At 40.1% G+C, this 13,537-nt stretch overlaps 1 protein-coding gene across 3 annotated transcripts in view; it reads left to right on the forward strand.

The window, feature by feature from the left end:
- Positions 1–13,537, forward strand: part of LOC144782352 (protein SSUH2 homolog) — a 274,648-nt gene that overhangs the window by 20,924 nt on the left and 240,187 nt on the right. For all 3 annotated transcript variants that reach the window (XM_078661670.1, XM_078661668.1, XM_078661669.1), the window contains exons 3-4: positions 1,335–1,416; positions 9,124–9,253. In XM_078661670.1, coding sequence (XP_078517796.1) covers positions 1,335–1,416; positions 9,124–9,253 — 212 coding nt within the window. The remainder of the gene's footprint in view (positions 1–1,334; positions 1,417–9,123; positions 9,254–13,537) is intronic.

A 13,537-nucleotide genomic window follows, 5' to 3' on the forward strand; every position in this document is an offset into this window, starting at 1 on the left:
ACGAACAGTTTGCACAGTTATAGGATCTAAGCAAAACAATACTGAGCACAGAAAGTCATGGCACAGATTGTGTTCTGGTTGCACCAAAAAGAACCACCGAAAAAAACGCAGGGCCCGATTCACAAAAGTAATCTGAGACAAAATCCTAACTTTACGACTTTCGGTGTTCACAAAAGGCATTTTGGAGTAGTAAAGTTAGGAATCCTAACATTATTACTCCTAAATGCCCTTTGTGAATACCGAAAGTCGTAAAGTTAGGATTTTCTCTCAGATTACTTTTGTGAATCGGGCCCACTGGGTTGAAATCCCAGGACCTATTTACAACCAACATACACAGAAGAACTGTGGAGTGTCATTTGGATGCCCATATTAATGCTGTCCAAAATGTTTAGGGAGACTTTTAGCTTTTCATGTTGATACACTTCAACAGATTCACTTACTGGAATTGTTGCAAAAGAAAAAATAATAGACAGCCAGTACATTAATCCAAAATGATGCTCAGGGCAGTTTCAAAAGGCCTGGAGATAGGAAGCACATGTGATAGTAAACACAAGACTAGATACAAATGATGACTGTGTCTGTGTAGTTATGATGTCAAGGGAGCTACCAGGAGAATTGATGTTGGCAGAGTGAGCTTTCATGGGCCATTGTAATATATGTTTATGGTGGCACAGTTGGTGACAGAGGATACTTCATAGTGGATGCCTCTGGGCAATGTTTGGCTTCTGATAGTAAATGTGTCTACCCACTCTGTGGATATTCGCAATAACAGTGACAGAGAGAAGCATGGATGATACAGGTGCTGGCATCAACACTGTGGACACTGAGAGCCCGACTCACAAAGTTAAACTTAGACCTAAATTCTAACTTTAGACCTGAAGCCTAAGTTTAGACCTGAATTCTACGCAAATCTAAAGTCTAAACTTAGACTTCAGGTCTAAACTTAGACCTTAGATCTAAACTTAGACTTCGGGTCCAAACTTAGACTTCAGGTCTAAACTTAGACTTCGGGTCCAAACTTAGACTTCGGGTCTAAACTTAGACTTCAGGTCTAAACTTAGACCTTAGGTCTAAACTTAGACTTCGGGTCTAAACTTAGACTTCAGGTCTAAACTTAGACCTTAGGTCTAAACTTAGACTTCAGGTCTAAACTTAGACTTCGGGTCCAAACTTAGACTTCAGGTCTACACTTAGACTTCAGGTCTACACTTAAGACTTCAGCTCTAAGTATACTTTTGTAAATCGGTACCTGATTTCTTATGTTTGGAAGATAGCAATGAGAGCAATAGAAATGGGATGAATGCAATGGTCATTGGTGTTACTTCCTTCTGCAGAAATTATCTGGATGCCTCCTACTCCACCATACCCAGGACTCGGTCCAGAACCCAGCAGTGTTCCCCCTGTCCTCCAGTGGAGGTTGGTTTGCTCCTATCTTTGGATTCTGGTTTTCAAATGTCTAACGCTGATCTAATGTACTGGAAATGCATATGTTTTGATATTACAGGTTCAGAATCAATTAGCAGTACTAAGATGCTGGATAAGGACACCTTTCTGTGCTAACCATATGCAAAGACTGAACGCTGATGTAGGGATTGGCAAGATGTCTTTGGTGATATCTCTACTGTATGTTGATTCCTCTTTGAAAATTAATATTTCATTAATGTTTCAGCAAGAAGAAGTGAAGTAGACATCTTGATTTCCAACCAATCATTTTAAAGCACATTTGGTTAAAGAAATCAGGCACTACCTCTAAACTGTTCTACCCATCCCCCTTGACCTACATACTTGCCGTAAGCCTCAAGTTGCAAGACATTTTTATTTCAATTCTGAATCTATGACAGCATGTTTCCCTGAATAACTCCACAAGTATTGAAGAACAATCCCATACACATGTCATGTTATGACATCATTAGAAACACGCACTGCAAACGATGCAGAATTTTTTCTACTGTGACCATGATTCCATATACATTCGGAATGGTCATCGGTCACTAAAGGGCCAAAGCTAGCCGAAGTGATATCACTCACCCTTTGACTGCTCAATGGCATTACAGAAAGTGAAATCCTGTAATTTTTGAGCTAGTGAGAAGTACTGCCATGGTGTGCCAGCGTGTAGCTGTGATATAACATGTAGTTATAATATGCCAGGAGCTCAGCCAAATACCAGATACAGTCATCATATCCCACATACAAATTCATAAACATGTCATTTCTGTAGTTCTAATTTTGAAGCAAGTTCCAGATAGAACTATAACAAGCAATAGCAAAGCCAATAGGTCTCGCCTATGCAAAAGCTATTGCTTTGTCAATGTGTTTTAGCCATGTTGTACACCAGCATGGCTGCTGTGCAGCAAGGGCAAATGGTAGTGGTTTAGAGAACAGTGGCATGGAGTGTTGCAGAGTTGAATGGCATATAGTGTTGTGTATTGGAGTGGCATTGAGTGGAGTCATGTACAGTGGCATACAGTATAGTGGCATACAGTGGAGTGCCGTGGAGAAGAGTGGAATGGTAAAGAGTACATTGGCGTAGAGCATTGCAGGGTATAGTGACGTAGGGTGCAGTGGCATAGAATTCAGCAACTTACAATGCAGTGGCATAGATTAGAGTGTTGCATAGTAAAGTGTAGTGGCGAAGACTGCAGTAGTGCAGAGTGGAGTGGTGAAGAGTGCATTACCGAAGAGTGCAGTGTGCAGAGTAGAGTGGCATAGAGTGCAGAGGCATAGAGTGGTGCAGAACAGAGTGGGGTAGAGTTATGCAGAGTATAGTGCCATAAAGTGCATTGGCATGGAGTGATACAGAGTGCAGTGGAGTAGTGTGCATTGGCATAGAATGCTGTAATGCAAAGTGGAGTGGTGTAGGGTGCACTGTTGCAGAGTAGATTGTCATAGAGTGTAGTAGTGTAGAGTGGCATAGAGTACATTGGTATCGAGTGCAGAGGCGTAGAGTAGGTTTGTGTTGAGTAGAGTGGTGTTGAATAGAATGGCGTAGAGTGCAGTGGCGCTGAGTAGAGTGGTGCAGAGTAGAGTAGACTATAGTGGCATAGAAAAGAGTAGCATGGACTGGTGTAGAGTGCATTAGCATTGTATTGCAGAGTATAGTGGCGTAGAGTGCAAAGGCGTGGAGTGCAGCGGCATACAATGCAGCATCAGAAGAATTCAGTGGTGCAGAGTAGAGTGGCATAGAGTGCAGTGTTGCAGACTGGCATAGAGTGGAATGGAGTAGCGTAGAGTGGAGTGGAGTTGTGCAGAGTAGAGTGGAGTGGCCTCGACTGGAGTGGTGCATAGTGCAGCAGCGAAGAGAGCAGTGGTGTAGAGTGCACGGGCAAAAAGTAGAGTGGTACAGAGTAGAGAGGCACAGAGTGAATTGTAAGTCTGGGCGGCAAACTCTGCACCGCTTGCGGAGTTTGCAAAGTTTTCCGCACTCCTCGTTACACGGAGCTCGCGGAGTTCCCAAAAATCTGCTCCATGGAGCTGTTTTTTTTCCTCGCTCACCAACATCAGGTTGGCGAGCGAGGCAAATCGACCTTCTGGCGAGATTTTTCCTCATTCGTGATCTTCAACGTCAAGGTTGGCGAATGCGAGTGTGGAAAATCAACCTCTTGGCAAGATTTCTCAATGCGAGTGGTCGGATTCCTCATTGCGAGTGGTCATGTATGCTCGTGACTGCTCGCGTTGAGAAACCGTCTGTTCGCGTTGAGAAAGCTGCCGCCCGAGTAAAAAATTGACTCGAATGGCAGAAAGGAAGCAGCGCTCAGGCTTAGTGAATTGACGTAGAATAGAGTGGTGCAGAGTGGAGTAGAGTACAGTGGCGTAGACGACTGTGGCGAGGAGTGGTGTAAAGTGGAGTGGTGCAGAGTAGAGTACAGTGATGTGTAGTGGTGCAGAGTAGAGTGGAGTGGCGTACATTGGAGTATGCATGCTCTGATAGCACACTGCCATTACAGACATTTTCAATTGAATTCACCATTACATTTGCACAGACAGTTTTACTGATAAAACTATATAGCGCACAACATACTTCAGAACTAACAAAAAAACTAGAGGTGGGCAGAATTGACAGAATTTGTTTCTGCCTGAATTCCATGGAATTACATTAAACTTCTGCGAGATTCTGCGGAATTGCACAACAGCGGGAGTGGGCATTGGGCACTATTATCTTAGCACAAAATGCACCCTTGCATCCAAAAATGGATGTAAGGATGCATTTTGAGCTAAGAAAATAGCACTGTCAAGTATCCCAGGGGTACCCTCACATACCCTCCAGTGATTACTACAGAATTTGCAAGGTCTCCACCGCCGCTGAGTGGTATGCAGTGGTTTCAGTGCACAACCATTGGCATCCTTACATAGTATGCAGTCATCACTGCAGAGTATGAAAGGGCACTGAGGGGTATGCACTGAGGTGCAGTGATTTTAAACAGGGCTGGAAGAGTAAGCAGTCCTGCAGTGATTTTTATTAATCATAGAGGGACTACTCCGTCTTCAATCCCTCTTTAGAAACTCAGTTTACTGCAGACTAATTCCGCAGATGGAACAACAGAATTTATTGGTATTTCTGTGTTACCAGAGTAATGCGGAAATAGAAAATTCTTCCAGTTCCACCAGTGGGATTAAACATTCCCCCGAGGATGACAAAAACGTGATTCATTTGTGCTTTCCAAATTCGGATATATTCTAAAAAACTTGCAGTTCATTTAAATTTTGTTTCCTACCCCCAAAATGTAGCAAGATTGTCAGATAAATCCTCTCATTTTGAAGTCAGATAATGAACAGTAAAATCATAGCTCCCTTGGAAGGCAGAGCCTGACATTTGACCTCTGTCTTTGAATGCACAGCAAATGTGACAGGATAAGAACAAGATTTACAGGCCTGTTTACAGAAAGGAGCACTCATGGAAGAATCCAAGGAGAGGTAGTGAGAAAAGGCTTTACTCCATGGAAGGGACACACTCAAACTGGACAGCCTAAAACAAATTAAGGAGGCAAATAGAACTCCAGAAAATGGGAGTTGCAAACCACAAAGTCAGTAGTAAGCAACAGGCAAAATGCTGTTATATTTCATATTGGTACCCTAATATAGGTCCAGGGAGCATCGTACACTTTCCCTGCATCAGCTCCCCATCATTTCATATGAACGAGCCTTATAAGGACATAACTCCAAATAAGGACAGAATGCCTTATAGGGACATAACGCCTCATAAGGACTGCAGCCTTTTATGGACTAAACCTTTCACCTAGTTCAATGGGGATTGTGGGTTTTTCCCTATCGATATTGCTAACACGTCTTCCTTAGCACATATGAATAATTTATGAGTACACTCTCCAGGGGGTATACTTTACCTCTCCCATCGACGCACAAGGTTTAGGGCCATATGTATCATTCAAAATTGCGATCGCAATTTAGCTAAGTGGGCTGTATTAAGGTAAAACTGCCTCGCAAAATAAGGAATCGCAAAATTTGCGATTCCTTGTTTTGCGATTGCATTTAAGGAATCACAAATTTTGCGATTCCTTAAATGCAATGTAAGAGGCACAGAAAAAGTGCAATTTGGGCTTAAGGAATCACAAATTACCACCAACTTCAAGTTGGTGGTAATTTGCGATTACTCTGAAAAATGCACTTTTTTGCATTTTTCAGGGATGGCGAAGACAGCGAAGATAGCAGAAGATCGAAAGATGATGCATCGCGAACACTTTACTACATTGACCAGAGTCCTTAGGGGCAACACCGCCGGTGTGTGAGTAGTGTGCGACCCCACCCCCATTTGTAACTTTTTTGCATTTTTCAAAGTGCTATGTGATGCTCATGCCTGCACCCAGGGCATGTATGTGTGCCACACGTGCACACATGCACATTTCAGGGATGCAACAGGGTGTCCTTTTAACACTCTGGCACCCTTGAAATTGCATTCTCAATTTGTGATTCTCTAATTGAGAATCGCAAATTGAGACTGTCTTCCCCATTCATTCCTAAGGGCCTCTAGGCCCATAGGAATGAATGGGGAGGTATTCCTTAATTGCGAATTGCAATTTGCAATTCACAATTAAGGAATATGTAGGATTCGCAAAATTTTTTGCAAATCCTACATACATAGCGTTTTGCTATTCTCAAATAGCGATTCCGAAAAAATGACTATTTGAGAATCGCAAAACCAAACTTTTATACATATGGCCCTTAATTCCCAACGTCATCTTCATACTGAACAATGGCTAACACATGCACATGGACTGTATAAATACAGCACCTCTTGCTATCAGTAGGCAGGAGGGAACCAAGACTTCAAGGCCAACACACTGACCAGAGATGCTGCTGCTCTGACATGCAATCGCTCCATCTGCTAGTGGTCTGACTATCCCTTGCGGGGTGTCCAACTCAAGTCCAGGACGAAGTCCCACACTCTCACTATTTCAGGTAATGATGTTCGACTAAATCCTTGCAGGATTCTTGGCTCTTAGACTTTTAGGCTCTTAGGCTGAGGCTCTTTCGCACCTACTCACATGCTAGGTACACTTAGGTACATCTAGATAGGCATCTTAAGAGTACGCACTTCATTTTATAAATGCATTTTATATTCATGTATCTGTTCACGACTATTGCAAAATGGTAGAACAATAATATTCCTTTTTATATCACTGTACCGCTGGTTCTATATCTCTGCTAGGGTGTAACAGTTGTAGCAGCGCATTTATTTTACATGAGAAGAACAACGGTACAATACATTCTTATTGTAAACACGGTCGATTGTTTCTTCTGTGTGTCTTCTCTGAGAGAAAAACAAGCAAGCACGAGTGACTGGGTGAAAAGTAGTAGATTGTTTCCACGAGTCTGAGGAATCAGGGTTGTTGTGTTCTGAGGTTGCCAAAAACGAATCTCTCTGATAAAAGGAGATTCTAGTGGTACTGCGAGCTAGCTAATGCAAAACATAGGTTAACATATTCGGTGGGTGTGTACAGAGTCAGTCTGCCACCAGACCCACAGTATGTGTTATCCGTAAACAGCGCAGGTCCTCCACGAAGGGTACTAGAGGAACTACAGTGCGTTTGAATTGTAAAAGGCTTTTGCAATTACCAGTCCCTGCTGGCTTAAGTAGTACAGCTTTGGGAGGCGCTATCGTAGCACGTGACCTTATTTGTTGTCTTCTGGGAATTGGAGTAATTATCTTGTAAGCCCGACGCGTTTCAGTGCTTCCTGTCATCAAGCCCCAGAGGAAAGTGCAGGAAGCACTGAAACGCGTCGGGCTTACAAGAATGAAAGACGGAAACTGGGACATTCTCACGCAATAAATGAAGGTTTTTCTGACCTCTCTGCTGCCGTGTGCTTTCTTTGTTGCAGAGCCTTTGAAATACAAACACATATATATATATATATATATAATATTAATCACTACCCTAACCTTATCACTTCCCCTAATTGAATAGAAGTTTTATTTTTTGTACATAAATTATTCAGATTAATTTAATTTTGGAATAATAAAAATCATTTTATTGGAGCCTCACCATAACCCTAATCATGCCAACAATTAACATAAACATTTATTTCTCTATGAGCAATATTATTTATTAAATATCAAACCCTTCCATTTATTTTTCACCTTTATTTATTTTCATCAGCAATCATAACCCTGGCCACTATCGAAGTATAATTGATTTAGCTTTCCATTTACTAAATATTTAACAGTAATCTTTATTTTTTTTCATTTATATTAAATACAAAGTGAACGTAACCTATCCATAATTGAATCCCAACCCACAACTTCATCGTCATTCAAATATAATGTAATTTATATAATAATTAATGCCAATCGCTCATTAGCTGGAAAATATTTAAATATTACAATATCCCAAATTAAAATAAATCATATTAATTTGAATAGGTTACCCTACCACCAATAATAATACTATTCTTTATTAAGTGAAATTAAATTGATTTACTTTTATTATTAACTCTAACGATAAACTACGATTCATTTTCATTTAATAAAAACATCAAGAAATTCACTATAGTTTAGTTTACATTAACTTAAATACTTTAATTGTATCATTTTATTTAAGTAATTTGAATACATAGCCATAAACCTCACCATATTTTAATTCTAAATTAAAATTAAATGAATGACTTTAGTTTACTTATATGCACCTGGAAAAATGCAGTCGCAGTGGATTTAGTGGTGGTATTGATGCAATAGCATCAGTCCAGTGCTTAATCATCTATATAGCGCCCTACGTGTAGAAGGGGAACACCTTTCCGAAAATGTACATTATAAATTTGATGTGAAAAACAACTAGAAATTTGACATTGAAGCCTTAACTATGTATAAAGTTAAAATGCATGGAGAATGAGAGATACAGGTGCTGGTTCACAAAAGCACTTAAGCGTACGTACCAGTTTACTCCTGGTGCCCCCAAAAACGTCTAAACTGGGAATTCAATGAGAATATTCAAGGAACAACCAGATAAAATTAGTACAAAAAGAAAGGTATGTGCCTCTTTGCTCTTTTACTATTGGGAAGTTGATTTTTCAGCCTGAATCACAAAGTCATGTACGAGTACGTACCAAAGACTCTTTGATGTAACCTAAATCCTTTTTTTTAATCAGTTCCAAAGTGTTCAAACATGAAAGGCAGAACTGAATAATTAGTTTGTTTATTTCAAAGATGGTTTGGTATTAGGAGCTGTTAAGGAAAGCTTTGTTTCATTGACCTTCATTGTGTTTATTTGCACATTCTCCTAGCAATCTCAAAATAAGGTCTCTGCTTTTGAAAATGCGCTTTGAATGCCAGCGGACACCAAAGACATTGCCTACAAATATGGCTCCCCACAGTGGAAGAGATAGTAGGCGAGAGTAAGATTACTAGCCCCCCATGGCCTGTGGTGAACACCCGTAATGTCCTCACATTTGCTTCAAAGTAAACTTACTCAGTAAAACTTTAAAGTAGCATCCGATGACAAATCAATAATCTTTATGACATTGCCTAATCCATTCTCAAAGGGGTGTGGGGGGGCACTACTTCTTCAATCAGAGTCTTTTTCCAGGATGAATTTCAGGTAAATACCCTGAAACATTACAAACACCTAAAAAATATCTAATAAAGCCTCTCTGTCTTCTATGTTTTGATATTTCCAGTACTCCAGTCATTTCTGAAGAGATTGCTAAGCAAGCTCTGGTGGACTATGCAGAAAGAAAGTGCTGCTACCGGACATCGCCTGCGGTGAACATGGTGATAGAAAACCTGCAGCCATTCTGCATTTACAGGGTACATGTAATGTGCATGACTGTGTGTGCATGTGTGGTGGTGGGGGTTAGCAGTGGAGAGAGATTGAGAACCTTTTTTCTCAAGTTTCTAATAAGCTTTATTTGTTATATAGGAATATAACCATAAAAACATTCTACAATAAAAACATTTCATCGTAAATTTAAAAAATGCATATTCGTATCATAAATTTCCCTAAGGCACAAACATAAATGAAGCGTATCGTTATATGTTTGCAAGTCTTAAAAGTATGCACTAAAGATCGACAGGGAAGTCAAACATTGATTCATAAAAAATAATAAAAGGATCTCAAATAGCAGCTTATCCTCATTAAGAAACTTTGTAACAGGATGTGTAATATTAAAATGTATATATTAAAATGCAATCTATTCGATTTCATAGTTCAGCACTTCCAGATATGTAAGATTCTTTCTTCGTTTAATAGTCATCTGAATAAAAAGGATAACCGTATTCCATATCGATGCATTTTCCAGATTACAAACATGATAAAAAGCAGATTTATAAGAATTCAACTTATTAGTAATAAATATTGGTTGTAAAATTTGTTTTCTAAAGTCCTTGTAAAAGTTGCAGAAAAGCATACAATGCAAAGTGCTCTGCAGGGTTTTACCATCACACGGGCACCTGGTTAAGTTATGGCTCCACTTACACATCTCAGGGAAAGTTATTTGGAAGTGAAGCATACACAAGCTTAATCTTGTTAGATAAAATCTATGTTGTGCATTTCTGTTAATAATAAGAGAAAATAAAAGAGGGGCAAGGACGCAGCCTTTTCTAATTCCTCTAGTTACTTTAAAGTGCGTTGTGCATTCCCCTTCTGGCCATAGCGTATTTTCGAGGTTAAATGGGCATAGATCTGAGACAGGAAATGTATAATATAATGCGGGGCACCCATCTCTCTTAATGTTTGCCACATCTTAGAGTGGTTTACGAGATCGAACGCACTGGAGAGGTCGACAAAACAGAGATGGAATAAACCTTCTTTGGCAAGTGTGTATTTCTCTATAAGCGGCTCGAGGTTAACATTCCAAAACCCATTCTAAAACCATACTGGGCGTCGGTTAAGATGTTTTTGTCTTTTGCCCAACATTCCAGCCTAGCTAGTAAAACACTGCCCATTAGTTTAGAGGTGGAATCAAGAAGGGATATTGGTCGGTAGCATTTTGCGCTTCCTCTATCGCCTTTTTTAAAAATAGGGACGATCACACTTTCAGCCCAAGTTACTGGTAACACCCCATTAATAATAGCATTAAACAAGTTAACTAGAATGGGGGACCAGAGATCTACATTATGCTTAAAAACATCAATGGGGACCCCATCCGGTCCTGCAGCCTTTCCACTTGCGCTATTTAACTGTTTTATGGTAATTGTTTCTATCTTTGGAGCATATTTTATGGTGATGGAGCGATTTTCGTCTACTTCTGCAGACTGTTGCGTGGGATTAAAAATATTTCCAAAATGGGTTAGCCAATCTTCTGGCATAACTAATGTGTCGACCTTTGCAGATGATACATCTTTAAACAGAGGTTGCTCTATGGTTTTCCAGGAGAGGATAGAGTTCTTAGTCTCGGCTGATTGGATCAGGTTATCCCGAACATTCTCCCAAATTTCAGTTTTTCTCAGCTTTAAAGCTTGCGTGTAGCTCTTCCGAGGACTACAGTTTTTTTCACTATTCCTAGGTTTGCTTTTTAGTTCTTCCTTCAAGTCCCTATTTAGTGATGGTTAAACCAACGTGGACAATCATCACTGTTTTTCCTGTTTTTAAACATTCACATCCTTAGAAATATCATCAGAGAAACTTTGGAAGGGAGAAACAATTTCAATGTTACTGGATAATTTGTCCATGCTTGTTTTTATGTGATGGTTATTTTTGGGATTACATTTCCATGAAAACTGTGGGGTCGACACCTGTCCACTTTATCGATATCCCTTTTTCACCTTGCATTTTGATGTTGCAGCGGCAGTCGTCTTTGCTCTATGAAAAAATGTGGAGTTTAATATTAGCAAAAGGGGGTGGTGGTCACTAAGCAAACTAGGTTGTATAAAACATTTATCAACCAGGGACCTACTGTTCCTAGATATTAAAAAGTGGTCAATACATGAAGAGGACCTAGCTCCCTCATATGTATGTTTAACATGAGCTCCCTCATAGCAACCTGGCTCCATGATTTCTAGATTAAGTTTATGCATAACATCATTAATTGCTGCTTCATGCGGATCTCTGCTGCTTAAGGATCTCGAGCAGTAAGGAGAACGAGGGGGGCCTGAGCCACTGGGGGATATTGGCAACTCAGCAGTGCTGTGCACTGTTTTTACACCTACTTGGGAAAGACATTTTTCAAACGGAGTACAGAGGCACCCGCTTGGGTTTTGCACGGAGTTTGGCAACAAGATACAGCAAGTACCACAATGATTTCCCATAGCCTATAGGGGCGGGACTCTACATTTCTAATAAAACACGTGCATGTAATTAAGCAGACTGTTTCCCCGTTTGTGCAGCCAGTGATCAAGGGCGCATTGGCTCTTGAAACGTGTATGGCACTAAGGAGAGGAGTGTGCCAGGCTGTGAAGCTGCTGCCGGTGGCACGTGTGTGGAAACCCCTTCGTGTGTGGCATTCCTTTGAGGGCAACCTTTCTTCGCAATATATATATACTTTATATATATTTTATATATATATATATATATATATATATAAAGCTCCAATTTCTCAGTTTGAATAAGAAATATCCGCACTCCAAGGCTCAATTAATTCAGGTTGCTTTAATGGTACAACAGACAAGACAGACGCCCTCGCGTTTCGGCAAACAGCCTTTTTCGATGTCAGTAGCCACTGACCATCGTCTTGTTTTTAAACATTATTTAGTGTAGTGGAAGAAGGACTGATGGTGTGCTGACATTCACCAGCGCCATCTTGGAGTGGCTAATAAACAAACATTAAACAACGTTGTAATCAACTCCTTGTATGTCAGCATATGTATAAACACACAACTAACCACTAAAAAGAACAGAGTAGAAGAAGGGTAAATGCGTCACATATAGTTTGCCACATTCATCTCATGCCACTCGAAATATTTACGGGTAGCCTAATTACTCAATGTTCACATTGTCACAATTCAGCCGTGTATCGGCAATTGTCCTTCTTGAACCACTACTCATATCTGTTAGTCATAGTATCTCAACCCGCTAATATTTACAATTACAATATACAATGACATTTACAATAGCTCCATTAGATTCAAAAGCTCGTATGTGTCATATTGTATGAAGAGAAAAGTCATGTCGTTGCATTAGCATATTTACAGAATTTACAAATTTGTCATAGTTACTCTGTTATATATCCCTTTTGGTTTATAAATATTCGATGATAGATTAGCCAACCATAATTCGAATCAAACCGAAGGATTGAAAAAATATATATATAACAAATGTAACAATGGTCACTATGAAATTCAAGAATCAAAAGACACTACATTCTACCACCAACCATTGTGATTGTTGTCCTAACCTATATACATATATACATTGATGTTACCTGCACATTGGTTTATTCACATATCTACAGGTGCTCACTTACTATCAGGCCCGCCATATATCATACAATGTTGGACTATTATGTGTTATATTATTATGTTGCAACTGTGTGTATCCCGATGTTATTACAGTTATTGATATACACAACTGCTCGTATTTTACGACCGTCTACACCAGATGTATTAGTAACCTAGATGTTATGCATGTTATACACCTATGTGAACCATAAGGTCTTCGCCACTGTTCAACCCCCAAGGTGTTTTTGTGTGGAGGTCGATAATATACCTGGATTCCAGCCTCCGTAGTTTCTTCAACCTGTCACCCCCCCTGATGTTATCCGGGATGAAATCCAACCCATAGCACGCAAGTAGATTGCGGTCACTTTTGTGATATTCCGCAAAATGTCTTGCGACAGGATATGCTTGGTCCACCTTATCTATTGCCCTCATGTGTTCTAATACCCTGATTTTAAGAGGGTGCACCGTACTGCCGATATAACGCAGCCCGCATGGGCAAACGAGACAGTACACCACATAGGGGGTGCTGCATGTGATGAACCGGTTGATTTTTTTAACCATACCTGTGTCTTGGATGGTATACGTAAGCGTTCTTTTACTGTTACAGCACGCTTTGCATTTGTGACAGGGAAAGAAGCCCTTCATGCTTCTCAGAGTGTTAGTGGTGGGGGTCACTTTATCAAAATGGCTCTGTACCAACTGGTCACGTATAGACCG

This window comes from Lissotriton helveticus, chromosome 9 (genome assembly GCF_964261635.1).
Source record: "Lissotriton helveticus chromosome 9, aLisHel1.1, whole genome shotgun sequence".
In the NCBI taxonomy this organism is placed as follows: Eukaryota; Metazoa; Chordata; class Amphibia; order Caudata; family Salamandridae; genus Lissotriton; species Lissotriton helveticus.